Source organism: Crinia signifera, chromosome 1 (assembly GCF_055691185.1).
Source record: "Crinia signifera chromosome 1, ASM5569118v1, whole genome shotgun sequence".
Taxonomy (NCBI): domain Eukaryota; kingdom Metazoa; phylum Chordata; class Amphibia; order Anura; family Myobatrachidae; genus Crinia; species Crinia signifera.
In genome coordinates, this window is record NC_139217.1 from 394,115,408 (window position 1) to 394,135,092 (window position 19,685).

Here is a 19,685-nt window from a genome sequence, read left to right on the forward strand (position 1 = left end):
AACTTATTTATAAATTTAACTCCATTGTATTGTACCAAATGGTCTTAATGAAGAAACCACCTTAAAAGTTCCCAAAATGATTACGTAGCCTTAATAATTCCGGGGACTGTTCAAAGAATAATTTCATGTGCAAAACAGTACACTCAGATCCAATGTGTGGTTCCGTGCTGGCTGTCCGACCACCTGTTCTGGGACCTCCTTCTCCGGCCAGCTGGTGGTGGGGGGCGGGCAGTGGCATCTGGGCCACACGGACCCCACTGCCCGCCCCCCACCTCTGCCAGCTCCCCAGGGATATGCATGCGATTTATTGTGTATATAATTTGGCGCATCAAGTGCCAAATCGTAAGCAGCCTCCCGAGGAGCTGCCGGGGGTATTTCAAGGGCAAACTGGTCCAACTTGTTCTAAGCACTAATGAAGGACACCTTGATAAAGCTGACAGGGGTTAGCGAAACGCGTAGGTGCTGTGTGGAATTTTATTCTTCAACCTTGCCCATTGGACCCTGCTACCTGCTTAATTCTCTGGACCTGAGTTCCAAAACCTGGGAGAACCTACCACATTGGGACACATTTCCACCGCAAACATCGTCAAGGTTTCTCCATGTGTGGGTACACTTTGCCCTAATTCAAAAAGGACTCTCAAACCTCCAGCGGCTTCCAAAACCCATTGGTTCACCCAAGGACTTTTCCACCAAGGACTCATACCCGTTCCAGTGCAGGTCATATGATGTGCTAAAATTCCACTCATTATATTTTTGGTCTTAACCCTATTTTACATTGCTGCTTTTATCCATATATCCGGATTAAATGTATACTTTGTGCCATTAAATTTGTTATAATTTTTAGTAATTCGATTCACTTGTTATTAATTGGTTCAATATACAGCGCTACTTTCTTGTTTTTCTTCTGTATATTTTTGTGAGGGAGCTGACTACTCCCTTTTCAACAGCTGCTTAGTTATTGAGGAAACAGCTGGTGAGAAGCGCTCCTAATCAACCTAGGTTGATTTTTTTCAGTCTTCTGCTGCAGCCTAGTCACATCAGGTAAAAAGATGAAAAAAGAAACCCATTGCTAGCAGTTGCCTAGGACCTGGCGTATTAGAAGGCCTATTGAGGCGAGTTGTATGAGGATACATCAGAATCAGTTTTACTACTTAAAGAGCTACAGTTTGGAGAAATTACGGAGAATACTGGCATCAAACGTAGAAAAGATATTTGAGCATTTCAATGCTGATAAACTGGTTCATGGTTTCAGAGGAGGAACAACTCAGTTACCTTGAAGGGAAAGATGAACTCTATAAGCTGGTGGAAGTGAAGTAGTAAGGAACGTATGAAGTCGAACAGCCAAAAAATATTTCAGTCCACACTCATCAAGGGTCTCACCACCTATTAGGAAAAAAAGTTGAACATATTGTTGTTACATGTTATTTTAATAAACAAATTTTTTTTTTTATGTTAACCAAGATTTCAACAAATTGAACAAGAAAAACATGGGTTCTAAAACCCTATACACACGGTGCGACTGGTGCTGACATTTTGCTTAAGCAAGATCGCTCAGCACCTGTGATCTGTGCTAAGCGATATGTGCTCAGCTGGGTTTTGCCTTTACTTAAAAGCAAAACCCCACAATCTTATCAGGAAAGACCGTGCAAGCAGTGTCTTTCCCTGTGGGCGACATTGACACACGGTACCACACATCACAAACACTGGGGGCTTACAGTGCTTAGATATGGGGAAGAACTCGCCCCATGTGTATGCTCCTTAAAACCTGTACACACAGGGTGATGGGAGCCGACAGTGCATTGTGTTTTGGTTACGCAATATCGCTCAGCACACATCATGGCAAACATGTGGTACATCCGCGATGTGAGCTGAGCGATCGCTGCTCAGCAGGTTTTTGCCTATGCTTATAGGCAAAACCTCACCACCCTACGGCCCCATGCATCCCCATCGCTGGGGGGACATTCATGTAGCGATCCATGCTCAAATTGCTTAAAATTGGGGCTGAAATTGCCCCTTAATAAAGGATAATTAAAAACAATAAAAAAAAAAATATTTTGCACATATAGGGTGATTTATATGTGGGTGGAAATAACATTACTAGGAAGAAACAGTAATGTTAACATATAATAATGCAGCTGGTGGTATCTGCAGACACCTGTGCGTGTTTCTGTTCTGTCTGGATGCAGCATTGGATCACCTGCAACACTATAGGCTGACTGAGGAACACATGAACACACACACACACACACACTGCAGCTCTGTCAATGGAGACAGGAAATCTCTATAGAAAGACATAGACCCTGTACTCGGCACGTCCACCAAACTTGGGCAACATTGTCTCCGTTTTGTGAAACTGGGGCCATCGCTGCCAACGCCCCGTCCCCCAACTGGCCTTACTATATTCAGTGACGCAGTTTGGGTCCTGTACATTGCGTTCTTACATAAACTGCGACTGGACCCGATTCATCCCCGTGATCTCTAGAGTCAGTTTGGAAAAGTGATAAAGCACAATACCAGAAATACAGCAGCCAATAGATAATGATATGCCTTATCAAATAGATTATACGAATTGATTGAGTATTTATATCCACAGAGGTGCTTTCCGAAATATTTCAAATGTAAAGACATAAAACAGACACAGTCATATTACCTTGGCTTCGGTCTCTGCTCTCGCCAATATCTGTACTGGTTGTGGCGATTGTATCTGCTAGAGCCATCAGAGACATCTGCTCAATACGTGTCAATCCAGGTAAGCTAGAATGGAGTAAGTGTCTAGACAGAACCTTGGAATGCTCAGGGCCAAAGTAGGTGTGGCTGTACTGAGACAAATCAATCACTTGGGGTTTCTTACTATCCTCTTCAGATTCTAAGGTTGTAAGTTCCTCAGAGCTAATAGTGGGAACTTGGAAAAGTTCATCATAATTTTCCGCATTTCCATTGTGGTCATTCAGTTTGTTGGAATTGTTGTGATTGCTGGGTTTCTCCACTGAAGCGGTAAATGCGGTATCCTCATCTGCAGCAAGAAGGGCATATAGTGGTAAGGGAGGGACAGAATCAATTTCTGTATAATCCGCACTCTCAAGTTTGCTGAATGTTTTGGGGTCTCGTGAAGTGCTTCCACTGGCGCTGATTGAAAGCGAGCGAAGCCTGCGCTCATGATTAGGTTCATTGTCGTTAATTGCAACAACTTCCCCTGCAATACATTTTACTAGATGGGATAGAATAGCCTTTGCCCTGCGAACTTTACCTAGATCCATTAAGCCTAGAAGCTGCAAAGGGTGATACTGAGGTAAAGTTGGAAATAAAGCGTGAGCGGCTTCAAAGAGCCCAGAGTCTTCCATCTCCACTGGGAGGTCAAAAGCGGTTTTCTTTCCCATAAGTTTTTGTGCTAAGCTAGTCATTGATCTAGTGATGGTTTTCTTTGGTGGATTGAGACCGGAGGCAACAGACTGGCTTTGTTTAACTAAATTTGTTATAGATGGGGTGCTGCCACTGTAGGAGTCTGTGCTAGCTGAATCCTGCTTAGAGTAAGGCTGCCACTGGGAATAGACATGCATTTCACAATCCATTCCAACCACAAGTATCCCATCCCTAACCCAAGACAAAGACACTGGTAAAGGAAGAGACCCTTCCACAGAAGACACTAAATCCACACATCTCAGCAGTACAAATCTGGGCTGTGATGTGTTTTTGGCAGTATCCCAGAGTTGCAAAGCAAATTCCTCTTTACAGGAGTGTTCTTGAACTTTTCTTGCCACCTGGCCGTACATGAGAAGTTTTGAACCGATGCCTATAGTTAACAAATGTGATCCATCTTCTCTTGACATCCAATCCAAACTAACTAAGTTTTTTGTGCTTGGCTGGAACTGCTTATTGGCAGATAAAAATGCATCATTTTTATTATAAGCTACAAGATTGTTGTCAATACTGATTCCCGTCTCCAACACTGCACGTAATTCATCCAAATGAATGGTCTGTTCTAGAATCCAACAAGAGCCACCAGTGGATTCACATTCAAAGATACTAACATCCATCAAGAATTCTTGAGATGAACTAGTTTTAGTTGGTGCTGGCTTGAATGCTACTGCCAGGCAGTTTGTATGAGCACAGCTCACTTCAATTGGCCTGCCGGGGACACTTACAGCTCCATTTTGGAACCCATCTTCAATTAGCAAAGGCCATTCTTCCCAAGTATATGTGACATTGTTTTCTGGGTCAGGAGATGAAAGTTCAGAGTCCACTCTGCATCGCCAGAACCTCACTTTGCCATCAGAGCAAGAGGTTGCTAGTAGATAAGGAGCATTACATACAGGATATATTGAAGAAGAACTGAGATGACCTAAATAAAAGGAAGAAATAATGATTAAGAAACAATAAAAAAAGGTAAACCATAAAAAAAAACAGAAAATAATTCATATTAATGAATAAGCTTTTCTAAACTTAAAAATAAGGGACATTTTGTTACTTATGGGCGCAAAACAAATAACGGTGATTGATATTTTTCTACAAGTTAAAGAACACATTTTTAATAACATTATGGGCATTTTCAAGGATGGATTAAGTGGGGTATGCAATCTGGGATCACGGCTGTCGATCCCTGTAGACAGCCATGATCCTGGCCCGTTTGCGGTCTGAACCACAAACCACAGCCGGAAAGGGGGTGTGGCCACAAAAAGCGGCTGTGGTTTGGCGATCTGCAGCCGGGATAGCATAAATCCATGGCCGTATGGGCAGAACGGGCCTGACCACTTCTAAAGTCGGGCCCATTCTGGCGTGATCCCGCTTCACTAGTGAGTCGGCGCCATTTCCCATGTCTGAAATAGCGGCGGCACATTGCATACCCCCCTATATGTCAATTTCTACAAAACTCACAAATTCAAGGACCTGATTTACTTCACATTGGACTTGAATTGAAACAATATCAATGTATTACCTGCAGAGGGTTTCACGCTAATCACTTCCACGCCATCAGGCAAACTCAGCTCTTGGCTATACACATGCTCTGATGAAAGAGTCATTTTGCTAGTACTCTGAAGATTTGCTTTACAGGTCTGGTATCTTTGTGTAAGTGGAGACTGCACCTTATCGCCAGAAAGAGAGCCAAATGAATCTTCTTTTGGTGGGACATTTTCAGACACTTCAGAGACGGATTGTTCCTCTATAAAACAAATACGCACATTATGTTATGGTGTCTACAGAATTTATCACAGCTTCTATTGTTTTTAAAGGAGAAAAGGAGAAAAGGGGGGTACCTTTTAAACAAAAGCATACACACAAATACATAGAATATATGGAATGGACTATATATTATGTATAGAGACAAAGATTAACTTGAACTATGCGTGCAAGTATGCATGAAAAATACTTAAAATATGCATGAAAAATACTTAAAATATGCTACATTAAATAAGAAAACATTTTTTTTTAACTTATTTATTTAAAAATCAGCATAAAATTAGTAACCAGTAGAATAACATATTGATAATTAACAATTATTTAACATTTTGTTACTCTTGAAAACGTAAACAAAATCAGGTACTGTTCTAAATGTTCAGTAGTAAGATTGTGTCTTTCACTCAAAATATTTTAAAAGTGGAAAAGGACCGTTCCACATCCACTGAAATAGCAGGGCAGTATTTGAATTTGGGTACTAGTTTATCATTTATTGTTTTTTTTTCTTCCTGGCTGCTATAGCAGACTGAAGCGTCCTAGGCTCTTCTGGCATCAACTACACGGACCCTCATCTACAGTGCCGATGGATTAAATGTCAGCATAGTGTGTGAGGGCGGTGCAGTTCCTCCCTGCGCGGCATACTCACTGTGACCCAGCGTTTCCTCCTTGCCACGTTATGTCACAACCCTTCCACCCGCCTCCTCTGCTGCAGAAGTCTCTCTCTTGGCGTAAATTCCCAGGCCAGGGGCAGGCAAAGGTTCAGGAGCTTCGTGATGGCATCAGCCCGACTGACATTTAGTAAAATGGATTGGCAGCCTAGAGCAGTGTCAGACGTAGCATACGTCCAAAGTCCCCCACACTGCGCACATATTGGCCCGGCCTGCAAACTCTACCACTACCTGAACAGCAGCAGCAGGGCAAAGCAGTGCTGCAATTCACAGGTGAAAAGGGAGCAGGGCCTAATACGTGAAGTACCACCCTTTGGAAAAATATGCACCATCACTAGATTTTAGGTAAAATATGCAATAACCAGTAACAATGGGCAAAATATGTTAACACATATGCAAATGTGTATAATCCGTTCTCTAATTATGTATGTGTGCGGGGGATCTCCTGTGGTACAATTTCCAATGAAACTCTGGTCTTTGTACGGGACTTAATCACAAGTCAATTATACAAAGTAATTATAAGATTATTCAATTATGTTAGTATCGGAATTACACTATGGGGAGTATTCAATTATATATTTCTCCATGTGCAGCGAATCCTGTTTAAGATTCGCTGCACATTCACAATCACCCTATTTAATGCAGCAGGGGCTCGCTGCTGGTGAATTTTAACCCCTGTGGCAAATGCCGCAGGGAGCCGGGGGACAGAGGCAGGCAGGGAGATGTAAGCCTCCCTGCCTGCCCCAGAATATGTGGGGGAGGCCTCCCGGGGCACATGCAGCAGAGGCTGTCCCCCGGGAGGGGCATGGGGCCAGGGTAGTAAGCTGCTCCTCTGGTCTCGCTCGTAACAAGCCGGGACCAGAGTGAATTGAATATATGAATATCTAATGAGCGGCTCCCGGTCCCCTGCTGGTGAAAGTGTAAAAACAAAAAAAATTGTTACATTTTTTTTTTATTAAATGTATATTAATGTGCTTCAAGCACATGAATAAAAATAGCATGCCCCTTCACAGAAGATCACTTTTCAGTTCACCTTAAAAAGATGTCGAATGCAAAATGGTGAATTCATGGCAAAAATCAGGGAGAAAGCAGTTCGCCATCCTAGCAATGAATACACTCTCAGCGAATCCCAGTGAAACCCCATTGAAATACACCAGCGAATTGCAGCGAGCATGAAATGGAGAACTGGCCAGCATTCACTGTTCGCTTTCGGTGAACATTGAATAGGGTGAATTAGATTTTCAGTGAAAAAAATTCACTGGTGTGCTGCTCTAGCTTTCTGGCTTATGGTAATTTTTAGGGTGCTGTACCAAGCACCTTGATATAGTAATAGGGAGCTCCAATTCTCAGAGAAGCCTTGACGATTTGATTGGGGGCTTTCCATAATATATACAGTTGTCTTCAAAATTATTCAACCCCCACTGAAATTGAATGTTTTGGCCAGTTTGACATTGATTTTGATCATTCAGTCATCTTGCTTACATTTACATGAAAGAGGCACTTGTAGGTCAGAGAAATATAAACTTAAGTTTATAATGAAATAACCACAAATGTCTTTTCTGTGCTCACATCATTATTAGTTTTTATTCAACCCCCAAGTGACATTCAATCTTAGTACTTAGTACAACATCCTTTTACAGTTATAACCGCTTTTAAACGTGAAGCATAGCTTGACACAAGTGTCTTGCAGCGATCTACGGGTATCTTCGCCCATTCTTCATGGGCAAAAGCCTCCAGTTCAGTCAAATTCTTAGGCTTGCGCACTGCAACTGCTTTCTTTAAGTCCCACCAGAGGTTCTCAATCGGATTTAAGTCTGGTGACTGCGATGGCCACTCCAAAATGTTCCAGCCTTTCCTCTGCAACCATGCTCTAGTGGACTTGGAGGTATGCTTGGGATCATTGTCCTGTTGAAAGGTCCAACGTCTCCCAAGCCTCAGGTGTGTGACGGACTGCATCACATTTTCATCCAATATCTCCTGGTACTGAAGAGAATTCATGGTACCTTGTACACGCTGAAGCTTCCCTGTACCTGCAGAAGCAAAACAGCCCCAAAGCATAATTGACCCTCCGCCATGCTTCACAGTAGGCAAGGTGTTCTTTTCGTCATATGCCTTGTTCTTCCTCCTCCAAACATAGCGTTGATCCATGGGCCCAAACAGTTCTAATTTTGTTTCATCAGTCCACAGAACACTATCCCACAACTTTTGTGGTTTGCCCACATGACTTTTGGCATACTGCAGTCGACTCTTCTTATTCTTGGGAGACAGCAAGGGGGTGCGCCTGGGGGTTCTGGCATGGAGACCTTCATTACGCAGTGTGCGCCTTATTGTCTGAGCTGAAACTTCTATACCCACATCTGACAAATCTTTTTTCAGTTCCTCAGCAGTCACACGGGGACTTTTATCCACTCTACGCTTCAGGTAGCGCACAGCAGTCGAAGTCAGGATCTTCTTTCTTCCACGACCAGGTAGCATTTCAATAGTGCCCTTTGCCTTGAATTTGCGAATGATGCTTCCTATGGTGTCTCTTGGTATGTTTAACTTCTTTGCAATCTTCTTATAGCCATTGCCCTTCCTGTGAAGACAAATCACCTCTTCTCTTGTCTTCCTGGACCATTCTCTTGACTTCACCATGTTTGTAACCACACCAGTAAATGTCTAGAAGGAGCTGAGTATCACAGTCATTTTAAAGCTGCCTAATTGGTGCTTATTATGCTTGATTGGTGCTCGGTGACATCCACAGGTGTTTTCAATACCTGATTGAAAACACCAGAATTAACCTCTCTTCTTCAGAGTGGTAGTCTTTAAGGGGTTGAATAATTGTGGCAATGAAGAAACCACAAAATACACATTTACTACTGTGTTATATAAACAATTGATGTCAGTTTAGTTGCATTTGGTTCTTTAAAACGTCCTTGTAGGATTTCATTCTGAATACAATTCCAAATGTACACTATAGTCCCTAAACCCCTTTACAGCATTGGGGGTTGAATAATTTTAAACACAACTGTATATATATATATATGTAACCAAGATCTCTCAAGATTACCCCCCAATTCATGGACCTGAGTGATATCACTAGAGTAATCGAGCATGGGCCTGCATGTATGTGTGTGCGTGTATATATATATATATATATATATATATATATATATATATATATATATATATATATATATATATATATATATATATATATATATATATATATATATATATATATGATAAAAACGCAAAATAAAGAGTCTATAAGCTGAAGCACAAGAAGAAGGCTGCTGGAAACATAGCAACTATTTAAACTATAAACGCATCATCTGCTTAGGACCACCAGTATAATTCAGTCATATTAGTCCTGATTCGTGTTGATGCCTTCATTTGGGCCCCCAAAAAATTATATATAACTGGGCAAACATCTAGATTGCACTGCAATGTATGCCACTAGTGGAAGCAGGGGAAAACTAGGTGTATAGCATGGCACAGGCAGGGTCCCGATAAACCTTGTGAACTTAATGGTGTTCAAATGATCCATACTGTGCTGTCCCCCAAATTGAAAAATGAAGACAAATATATATGAGTTTGCAGTGCCCATGTCCAGCAGTCTCCCGGCGCCTCTGTCTCAGTGGCAATGCATCACTCTCTGCCTTTAACGTCTAATGCTCAGCTCCAGTCTCCGGCAGCTTGCACAGCACCGCCATTGCCATTGCCATAGGCCTTAAACCATGTGCCAAACAGCCTTCTCGTCTTTCACAGACATTGGCGCATCCATGTCTTTCCTTGCCACATGTCCAGTTTCAGACAATCCTGTGAAGATCCCCAGTCTGGCTAATTACCCAGCCAATCAGCTTCCACTAGCTGATATAAGGATGCTGGGTAAGTAAGGCCAGTTGCCAGTGCTACTGATCAGATATGATTGTGTTACCTGTATGGTGATCTGTCTGTCTCTAAACTGTGGTCCCTGTTCTAGAGGACTTCCAGGTCCTGTGTCTTCTACAGCATGCAGCTTCCTGGCTCCATCGGTGTTCCTCCATCGATACTCCTGCTCCATCGGTGTTCCGCATTGGTTCTTATAACCATAGGTGCTCCATCATCTATACTCCTGCACCATCGTGCCTCATCATCGATAACCACCACCTCACCATCAGTGATTACATAATCGATGTTTTTCACCATCGGTGACACAGCTTTTGGTATGTGCCTTGTACACGGCTGTCTGTATTCCAATACTGCTATCATCTCATTACGTCTGCATTACTGTATATTTGCTCTGGACTTCATCATTGTTCCTACACTGCACCAGTTATTGCCCAGTAAATATATATTGCTCTTAAATTCATCAGTGTCTCTACACTGCACCAGTTATTGCCCAGTAAATATATACAGTGTCTCTACACTGCACCAGTTATTGCCCAGTAAATATATACAGTGTCTCTACACTGCACCAGTTATTCTAACAGCTATGCATCTATATATGTGAGGGGCTTCTGGCTCAGTCACTACCCAGTCACTTTATCTGGAACTAATAAAGTATGCAGCACAAATTAATATACAAAGCAACCTACCAACAGAAACCGGAATTGATTTCAGATGTAATTTCCACATGTGCAAGGCAGAACGCTTTTCTTTGGTGGAGTCAATCACCACCAAATAGAATTTTTCAGAAAAACCATTCTCGGAGTTTTCTAAGAGAGAAAAAAAAAAAAGATTTTTAATTCTACACCACAGTTTCTGTGGTGAAGCAAGGAAAATGGTTGTTGTATAATATTTTAAGGTCTTTAATAGTTAATTAACAATAGAGATGGAATCATCAAGCAGGCTTAAACGAAAGGATTAAAATAACTGTGTTCCAAGTGCTTATCACATGCTCATTCTTCCCATAGTACAACACGTCACATGTCCTGTTCTGCTCTTTCATCATTTTTTTACATCCCTAAAAATAAATGTAAAAACAATAAAGCTTTTGTTTGGGCTTATTTGGTGCGGTTCTCCAAACCACTGACAATTACCGATGATATTAACCCTTTGATTTGAACCTCAACAACAAAGCCCCGTTTTATACTTTGCTCCCTTTAGTTATTTACAGCATAATTTCATTTATTCCCCACAATACACAGATTTTTTATATATATTGCACCGGTTCTCAAACTCTGTCCTGAGGACCCCACACAGTGCATGTTTTGCAGGTCTCCTCACAGAATCGCAAGTGAAGTAATTAGCTCCAGCTGTGGTTCTTTTAAAATATGTCAGTGAGTAATGAGTGCACCTGTGTACCTGCCGGTTGACCTGAAAAATTGTGTGGGGTCCTGAGGAGAGAGATTGAGAACCACTGATATATCGGAAGGATTTTATCTTTTCATTTTATAAGCAAGCGGGTTTTGAACATAAGAAAAGATAAAAGAGAAGGATAGACTTTCTACTTAACCTTTGTTTCTACACACTTTGTGCAACCTAAAGAAAAATGCAGACACAAGTCACATATAGGGTGAACATTAACTCTACATTAGCTATATGGCAGACTTATTTTATTTGAACAGTTACAATCCCCTCTTCCCCAGCCACAAATTACCATTAGAGAGCTGCAAAAGTAATCAGTAATTACTTGACGCACTAAAGGAATCATACTCAAGTGGATTTCAACTTAATACAGCAATTACAATAAAGCCCATTCAGGTTACCCGTGATGCTACGGTTGTCTGGCTTCTTGGATAACAGAGTTCCTAGGTGATGTCAAATTATAAAGATTAAAATGAATGGCATGGCACTAGAGCACTATTCAGACTGCCATTAATGCTGTATGCAAAAGGCTACTGACAGTAAAAGTAAACAGTCAATAGGATGATCACTACTGGTCATCATACATTAGGTCAATGGTGAAAATAAATGAGAATAGTAGACATCGTATGGTCAACATGGGAGCTTTCATCATTTATTTCTCCAGTGTTTAAACTTTTTCTTACTTTACCATCTACAAGTTCTATGATTGGGAACAGTAAAGTGTATCCGAAAGATGGCGAGCAAAGCAAGGGGACACGGTACACTAACATGGGGACAATGTGCTATTAGATTAAAAATTGGCACCCCAAACCCTTAACTTGACCTTTTCATGTGTCAACTATTTAATTGTTGAACTTTTGCTTGTGTCAATTATTTTTCCACATCAGCCTTGTGCATGTCGACCTTTTCACTGTTGACCTAATGAATTAAATCCGTGCAAAAGCTTAAAGGCAGAAACTGAACAAGAGAAACCTTGGCACTATCCTTGTAACAGTCAAAACAACCACCGCCAGCAAGCTCTAGTAATACCAATTAGGGATGCCAATCCTGGAAATCGGTTTGAAAAATGCCTAACCCCGGGATTGAGTTTGTCAATATAATGACAAACTTTAATACCCCTCCCCCCCCCCCCCAAACTACTACACCAGTACCCGGGTGGCTGTGAAGAGGTCAGATGCCGGGCAGAAGTGAGGAGGTCGGGTGCCAGACTGTTGCGTGATGTCTAGCGACACTGCGCACAGCAGCGTGCCAGGATGAGAAGCAGCCAGGCAGCGTCTGGGGTGGTCTCACAGCACTGCCTGGCATTAGATTTGCACATGCGTGGGGCAATCACGGAATCCCGGGATTATAAACTCTAATCCCGGGATTAAAATCTTGGTGTTTTTAGGGCCAAATCCCGAGATCCAGCTGATCTTGATCCCAGGATTCACCACCCTAATACCATTGCAAACCTGAAAGGGGAACTACTCATTCAACATTACTAAACATTTTTTGATTGTCTCTTCTGATGATCCTGTTTATTTGAAAACTTTAGTAAAATCAGTGGGAGGGAAACATTTTTTTCAAGATTACCTGTACATTATATAAGACTGGCTAGTTTGCCTCTTTAAAGAAATACACTCAATAAATACCAATAATAAAGCACAAAAAGATACGCTGGCACTGCATAAAATTCAACAATACTTTACCTTTTTTAATAAACCTGCACAGTTTACATGAAGTATAAAAACAACCTACTCACGACATATGGGTTATTATATTTATAATACTTGTTAAGGGAGTGATGTATTTACATAAAAGTTTACTGGGAGGATTGCAGGAGTGGCTTCAGATAAACCTGACATTTTGTTTATTTTGCACAAGCACAATTAACTCTATCTTGACAGAACGTGTGAGATGTTCTATAATACTGCATGCCTCCTTATTTACAAAACGTATGTGCAGCACATACTTTTTGTACTAGATCTCATCGCAAAACCGAGATGCGATATTGTATACAATATTGGGTACTCTTTACCTAGAACGGCGCCCGCGATTAGCATCGCGGGCGTCGGGGGTAAAAAATCGCGGGTACATTAAAAACGGGTGCGACGTGATGCCCGCGATTTTCCCATAGGGATCAATGTTAAAAGTCAGATTGGACGCGATTTTAGTGTTAAATGCCTCAATGCCCGCGATTTTTACATAGGAAACAATGTTAAATGGGCCACAGAGCCCTAATAGTCCCCCTGAAGTCTTAAATGGCCCCCACAATTTTTAACGCCACCCCACGATCAACGTGAACCCGAAGCGTGGCGAGCGCAGCGAGCCCGCGAGGGGACGCGGATACCTTCACAGTTATACGCGTCCCCTCGCGGGCTTCACAGGTGTCCGTGGCGACGCGGACACCTGTGAAGCCCACGAGGGGACGCGTTTACCTGTGAAGGTATCCGCGTCCGCTCGCCACGCTTCGGGCTCGGTGGCTCGCTGCGCTCGCCACACTATTCTATTCTCAACTCCACGCCGACGTGGATAGTGGGGGTATGAAAAGGTCGGAGGACGCGTACCGCCGCCGCTCGCCACGCTTCGGGTTGACGTTGATCGTGGGGTGCCGTTAAAAATTGTGGGGGGCCATTTCAGACTTCAGGGGGACTATTAGGGCTCTGTGCCCATTTAACATTGTTTCCTATGGAAAAATCGCGGGCATTGAGGCATTTAACACTAAAATCGCGTCCAATCTGACTTTTAACATTGATCCCTATGGGAAATCGCGGCCATCGCATCGCACCCGTTTTTTAGTGCATTCGATGGTCGCGATGGGCGCCGTTCTAGGTAAAGAGTACCCAATATTGTATACAATAATTGTAACGTGTATGGTCACCTTAACACTATCCTAAAGTCTTTCTGTTAATCACGTGAACAGGAGAATACTAGTTCAGGATGTGTCAATACCCATTAAAAATGAACTACAAAGAGGAACACCGTGTAAGTTATTGCTCTTTATTATGACCCTTTCTGGACTCCTCCCGATGTTCTTCTTTGAAAGACGTCAGGTGTTTACAAAAAAGCTTCCTTCTCAATAGTTGCTTTATTTGGATGATTAAAGACTGCTTTCAGAGGACAGTGGCCATCAGGCATCAGCCCTCACATGGTTACTAAACCATAACAAGAAAGTAAAAAACAAGAAGAAAAGTCATACGGTTACCAGAATTGGACAGATTCCCACTAATTCCAGAAGTTCCATTTTTTCTTAGGTTTTCCATTATGAAATCTTCTTGAAATACGTGTAACAATTGTGTATTTCTACCATGCTAAACACAAAAACAGATGGGAAATAAAATAAACTGAATGTGTGCAACAGGTCAGAAGGTGACGCTAATATTAGACTAGGAACACTTACCAGGTTTGTAATGGCGTCTAGCTCTATAATGCATCCCGGTCTAGCAGTGGATTGCTGACTAATTATGTTAAAAACTTTCCCAACATATTTCTGAAAATTAATATAAACACTTGCATCAATGCATGAGACAATAGAAAGGTTTTATTCTAAACACATAACATTATGAAACAAATACTGTACTAAATGTAAGCAAAAAAAAACACACAGACTGGCAATAGGTGTAGATGTAATCATTTGGTTTCTTTATAAAATTGGCATTATAGTGTTGGTATTATGGTGCAAAATGTCAACAGAATGCTTGTCTGCTGCATGTGACATCACTGGTTACCATATAACGTAATGTAATACTACCACCACCAATTTGATATACAGTATATGCTATATGGTCTGGTCTAGTCCCTCTAGACCAGTGGTTCTCAGGATCCCTTAACAGTTCACGTTTCCCAGGTCACCCTGCAGGTGCACTCATTTTAAAAGATCCACAGGTGGGGCTAATTACTTCACTTGTGATTCTGTGTGGAGACCTTGAAAACATGAACTGTTGGGGGGTCTTAAGGACCAAGGTTGAGAACCACTGCTCTAGACTGTAAGGGTCCTCTTCCCTCATGTTCTCACAGTCCTCTCCCACTACAGTTACAGCTCTCTCTTCCTCAGCGTCTATAACCGAATCTCTTCACACTTGTATTCATTCATCTTTACAGTACTTACGACTGGGAGATCTTGACACCAGCAAAATTGCTTAGCACAGATCTCTACGTTTGTATGCCCCTTAACTCCTCCTAGTACTATGCAGAAAACTACTTGCTGTACTAAATCTCAGCTGTATTTTGTTTTTCAGTTACGGTTATGTTTAGTTCTGTGCGCCCTGTATTTTTGTAATATGTGCCATATGTACGGCACTGCAAAACACTTGTGCCACCTTATACATAAAATGTAATAATAACAATAATAGTTGTTTTATGAAAAAACATAGACGTATCCTCATACATGTGTCCTATACATGGTTGCCTACAAAATATCTTGCGGAAAGTTGAACTAAAATGGCGTAAATCTCACAGTCCAATGGACTACCTCACATATAAGACTATCTACCAGTCCTATTGCATTGCCCTGGAAAATGTCATACAAATATTTTAAAATCATCTCTGCTCAAGCTTCTAACACCAAACGTCTTCTTTAAAACATTTAAATCACTTCTCAACCCTCCCTCATCCGAGCCACCAGCTACTATCCGTGCACAAGATCTTGCTTCCTACTTCATGCACAAAATTTACAAGATCCGAGATGAAATGGTATGCTCCTCCTCAGTCAGTGATTTGCTCAATACACCACCCAAGTCCTCTGGCACATTCAATTCATTTGATCCCACAAATGAAGAGGAAGTAGCTGCATTTTTCCTCTTCCTCCTGCTCTACTACCTCTCCTTTTGATCCTTTACCCTCACAAATAAGTAAAGTTCCATCTCCTATGCTCATCCCAATCTTAACTAAAATCTGTAATCTCTCTCTCTCCTGGTATCTTTCTTTCTTTCAAGCATTTACTGAAATCTCACCTCTTCAGGCAAGCCTATCATATACCTGAACCAGTCACATAATCTTCATAAGCCTCTCCTACGCAATCATATCCGCACTGTACAGTCCACACATATCCTCCTGAGCCCTTGCCAAGATTACTGTATCATACAGCCCACCATAGAGCCTTTGCATTCTGGTGGACTATATGCAATAGAGAACACGTATCCTAGTGTATCACTGCCTATTTCCCTACAGATTGTAAGCTTGCAAGCAGGGCCCTTCTACCTTTAATGGTCCATAAATACCCAGTTTGATATATTATGGTTTGTAAAGCGCGACGGAATTTGCTGCTCTATAAAAGAAACTGTTAATAAATAGATAAAATACAGAATATGAAAGCTTTAGGCACTGTGCCTTAGAAAAAAAATAGAGAGTGCTTACGGATATATCTGGGTTGGACAGCTCACAAAGCAGTTTTTTAGCCTCAATCACTGCTTGATATAATCTTAAATTCTGCCCGTCACTGGCAACAAAACATGCACTTGGCGAATTGCAGTACGCACCTAAAATACAGACATTTAGAGAAATGGAAACATTTTCGTTAGCTAACAGGGCTCATGACAAATGCAACAAACTGCAGTTTCACATTATTGGAATCATTTTAATGAAGCCCAACGGATTTACAAGTTACTTTAAAATACATGCATCAAATGTATTCTTTTTAGGTGACAAACACTGCTATTCTATTTTTTCCAAAAGTAAGTAAATAGAATTTTTTAAACATTGCAAACGATCAATTTAATTTATAATTTAATTACATTTTTATTTTTTAATAGATAAATCATTAAAAAAACCATGAACTTTGTAGATCACTGACATATGTAGTATTAGTGGAGTAAGGTCTGTTTTAGTATTAGATGTACTTGCCTAAACAATGACTTGGTATAAGAGTAGGCAACCATGCCACATTGGAGAAAGCAGAGATGTGAAGAGAATTAATACGCGCCAGCTCAGAGACACCACCAGAAAAGGACAATGGTCCGACAGGATCCACACGCCAAAGGATAAGTTCACTGTGCACTGCATTTGTATCCTCGCATGGGTCGGATTCTGCTATTGCATTCTGATTAGTAGAGCGGTCTCCTCGCAAAGAGTCATGTGACACATTACCTCCATCAACCTCCAATGGGTGTGGAGAGTTATGATGAGAAGTGGTCAGCAGTAGAGGCAGTACAGAATGGCAGGCTAAGTCATTAAGATGAAAACGATGACCACAGTATCGGGACTTATGAGAAATGCTGAGCACAGTTGAAAAAGCGGATTCTTCGGCAAAGCTAACCTGCCACTGATTCAGTGATCCGTCAGCATGCTTAGAGATCATCAACACATTAGGAGTGAAAATACTCAGTTTTAAACTATTGGAGGGTTTATTTTGCCCAGCTGAAATTAGCATTGATGAGGAACGTGCCACACCCGGCGGCTTCTGTTTGCCCTGTTGAATGGCCAAGTCTACATTTTTTGTACTGGCATACATCACAATGCTCCTGCAAAGCGAATTGGCATCTCCAGTAGGAAAAGCTACAGGAATTCTACAAGAAAAGGACACCTAAAATAACAAAGTATGAATTAAACTTTATTTTTTTAAATGTTCACATTTTATCATTTTGCTTTCCATTTTAAGTCATTACAAAAACATAACTACCTGCACCTGCCGAAACATGCCAGGCTGATACTCATCCAGCCAATCAACATGCCATACCAGCAGAGAGCCATCCACAGGATGGATACTAAAAAGCATGTCTGGGTTTTTATTCCACTCTGAAAGCAGGACTTCAATTTCATGATCAATTACTGATGACGGGAAAGACATGAAGGATGAATTTGAGACTGATTTATCACCATTCACTTCCTTTTTCCCAGCAGGCAATTTGGCATCAACTCCTCCCATATAATCATCATCTAAACACAGAGAAGAATTTGTGTATTACCAACATACAGCACAGTACTTACAATAAATCTAGTTAATAATTAATCATTAAACATTACATATGCAGACATATTACTGAAACATTTCTATGGTACTTTCTTACAAACAGGATATTAAATAAAAAAAAATATATATCATAGAAAATAGCCATACAAAAATCTAGCACTTAAAAGTAATGCAAAACCTACTAGAATCTGAACCAGCACTTCACCTCAGCGCTCTTATTCAGACCTGATTGCAAAGCACTTTTTTCCTCAAATGGACAAAACCATACTGCATTGCAGGCGGGACAGATGTCACATGTAGAGAGAGAGTTTGATTATTTTGTTTCTGTGCAGCGTAAATTTCAATTTAGATTTCAATTTGGATCACTGTGCTCACCACGCTGTGGGCACGGTGGCTCGATACGCTCGCCACCTATTCTAATCTCCCTCTATGGTGGTCGTGGACCCCAACGAGGGAGAATAGCCAGTACCCGTCGGGACCCCAAGTGTCGGGGTTTTGACAGTCGGGATCCCGACGTCGGGGTAATGACTGTCGGGATCCCAACTGTCGGGAAACTGTCCGGCACCCAAATCTAGTCACCCCCAGTGTTCTCTTACCAGAGAACACTGGCCAGGACACATCGTTGTGTGCTGAGCAATCTGTGCATAACAAGATTGCTCAGCATAAAGGCACGGTCGCACCGTGTGATGGGGCAAAACACTCTAATATTACATCTGCCTCACCCGCAGTGCACATAATATTGTCCATTTTAGAAAAAAGGAGGCTGTGAAATAAGGTCTGTATTAGGCCCTTTGTGAGGTGCTCTTTAAACTTCAATTTGCCATTCAATCCCCACCGACTATCAAATGATTTTTACCCTCCTCGCAAATCTAAGTCAGTCTGGGTTGACTATTAAATTTGAAAAAAACTAGTTGACTTATTCTGAAATACATATCCTGTTATGCACTGTCAATCATCCTACTAGACTGGCATGATAGTGATTGTATTTGACAGAGGTACCTTCGTCTGAATTCCCTTCATCCTGGTTTATTTCATCTGAACTAGCTTCAGAAGATTGTTGTTCAAAGCTCTTCTTGAGCTGTTGAAGGAAGACTTCCATAGACAAAGAAAAATGCAACTCCTTGTTATTTAGCCAATGTACAACAAAAGGTCCACTTTTTTCTTCAGTCTCTCCAAGACTCATTGATGAGATGGAAGGAAGTAGAGGAATGTCTACAGGGATAAATACACAAAGTAGTACTTTAATATTTAGAAAAACAAAAGCAAACGGAAATTGTGTTTTCTTAAACCCCATGCAAATTGGACGACATTTTAAAAGATAATTGCTCAGAAGGGCCCTTTTGAGCAATAGCTTTTTAAAATAAAAAGTTGTGTGCACACTACAGATCAATAACCGTGCGCACATTGTTAACGGCCCCCTTACCACTCCTTATCGGCTGAACATGCAAGTAAATGTTCAGGGTGTGCCGATGAGGTAACTGAACGATATTTATAAGAGTGTCTAGTTGACCAGCGGCACTGGGAAAGAGCCGATGAAAACCCTGCTTGTGACCAGGGTAAATATCCTAGGTCACTTTACCCAGGTAGGCGCACATTCATGTGAAAAACCCCAGGATTTTAATGTCTGTGGAAAAGGGGTATAAGACCCTCTCCTATAATCCCTACACTGGCAATCCTTCCCCTTCAGA

General features: G+C 41.4%; 1 protein-coding gene across 2 annotated transcripts in view; it reads right to left on the reverse strand.

The window, feature by feature from the left end:
* The window catches only part of DMXL1 (Dmx like 1), a 124,662-nt gene that overhangs the window by 46,291 nt on the left and 58,686 nt on the right, over positions 1–19,685 (reverse strand). For both annotated transcript variants that reach the window (XM_083151607.1, XM_083151608.1), the window contains exons 10-19: positions 18,997–19,209; positions 17,707–17,963; positions 16,932–17,610; positions 16,446–16,567; positions 14,491–14,580; positions 14,296–14,401; positions 10,400–10,519; positions 4,934–5,158; positions 2,651–4,339; positions 1,273–1,383 (exon numbers count right to left, since the gene is read on the reverse strand). In XM_083151607.1, coding sequence (XP_083007733.1) covers positions 1,273–1,383; positions 2,651–4,339; positions 4,934–5,158; positions 10,400–10,519; positions 14,296–14,401; positions 14,491–14,580; positions 16,446–16,567; positions 16,932–17,610; positions 17,707–17,963; positions 18,997–19,209 — 3,612 coding nt within the window. The remainder of the gene's footprint in view (positions 1–1,272; positions 1,384–2,650; positions 4,340–4,933; positions 5,159–10,399; positions 10,520–14,295; positions 14,402–14,490; positions 14,581–16,445; positions 16,568–16,931; positions 17,611–17,706; positions 17,964–18,996; positions 19,210–19,685) is intronic.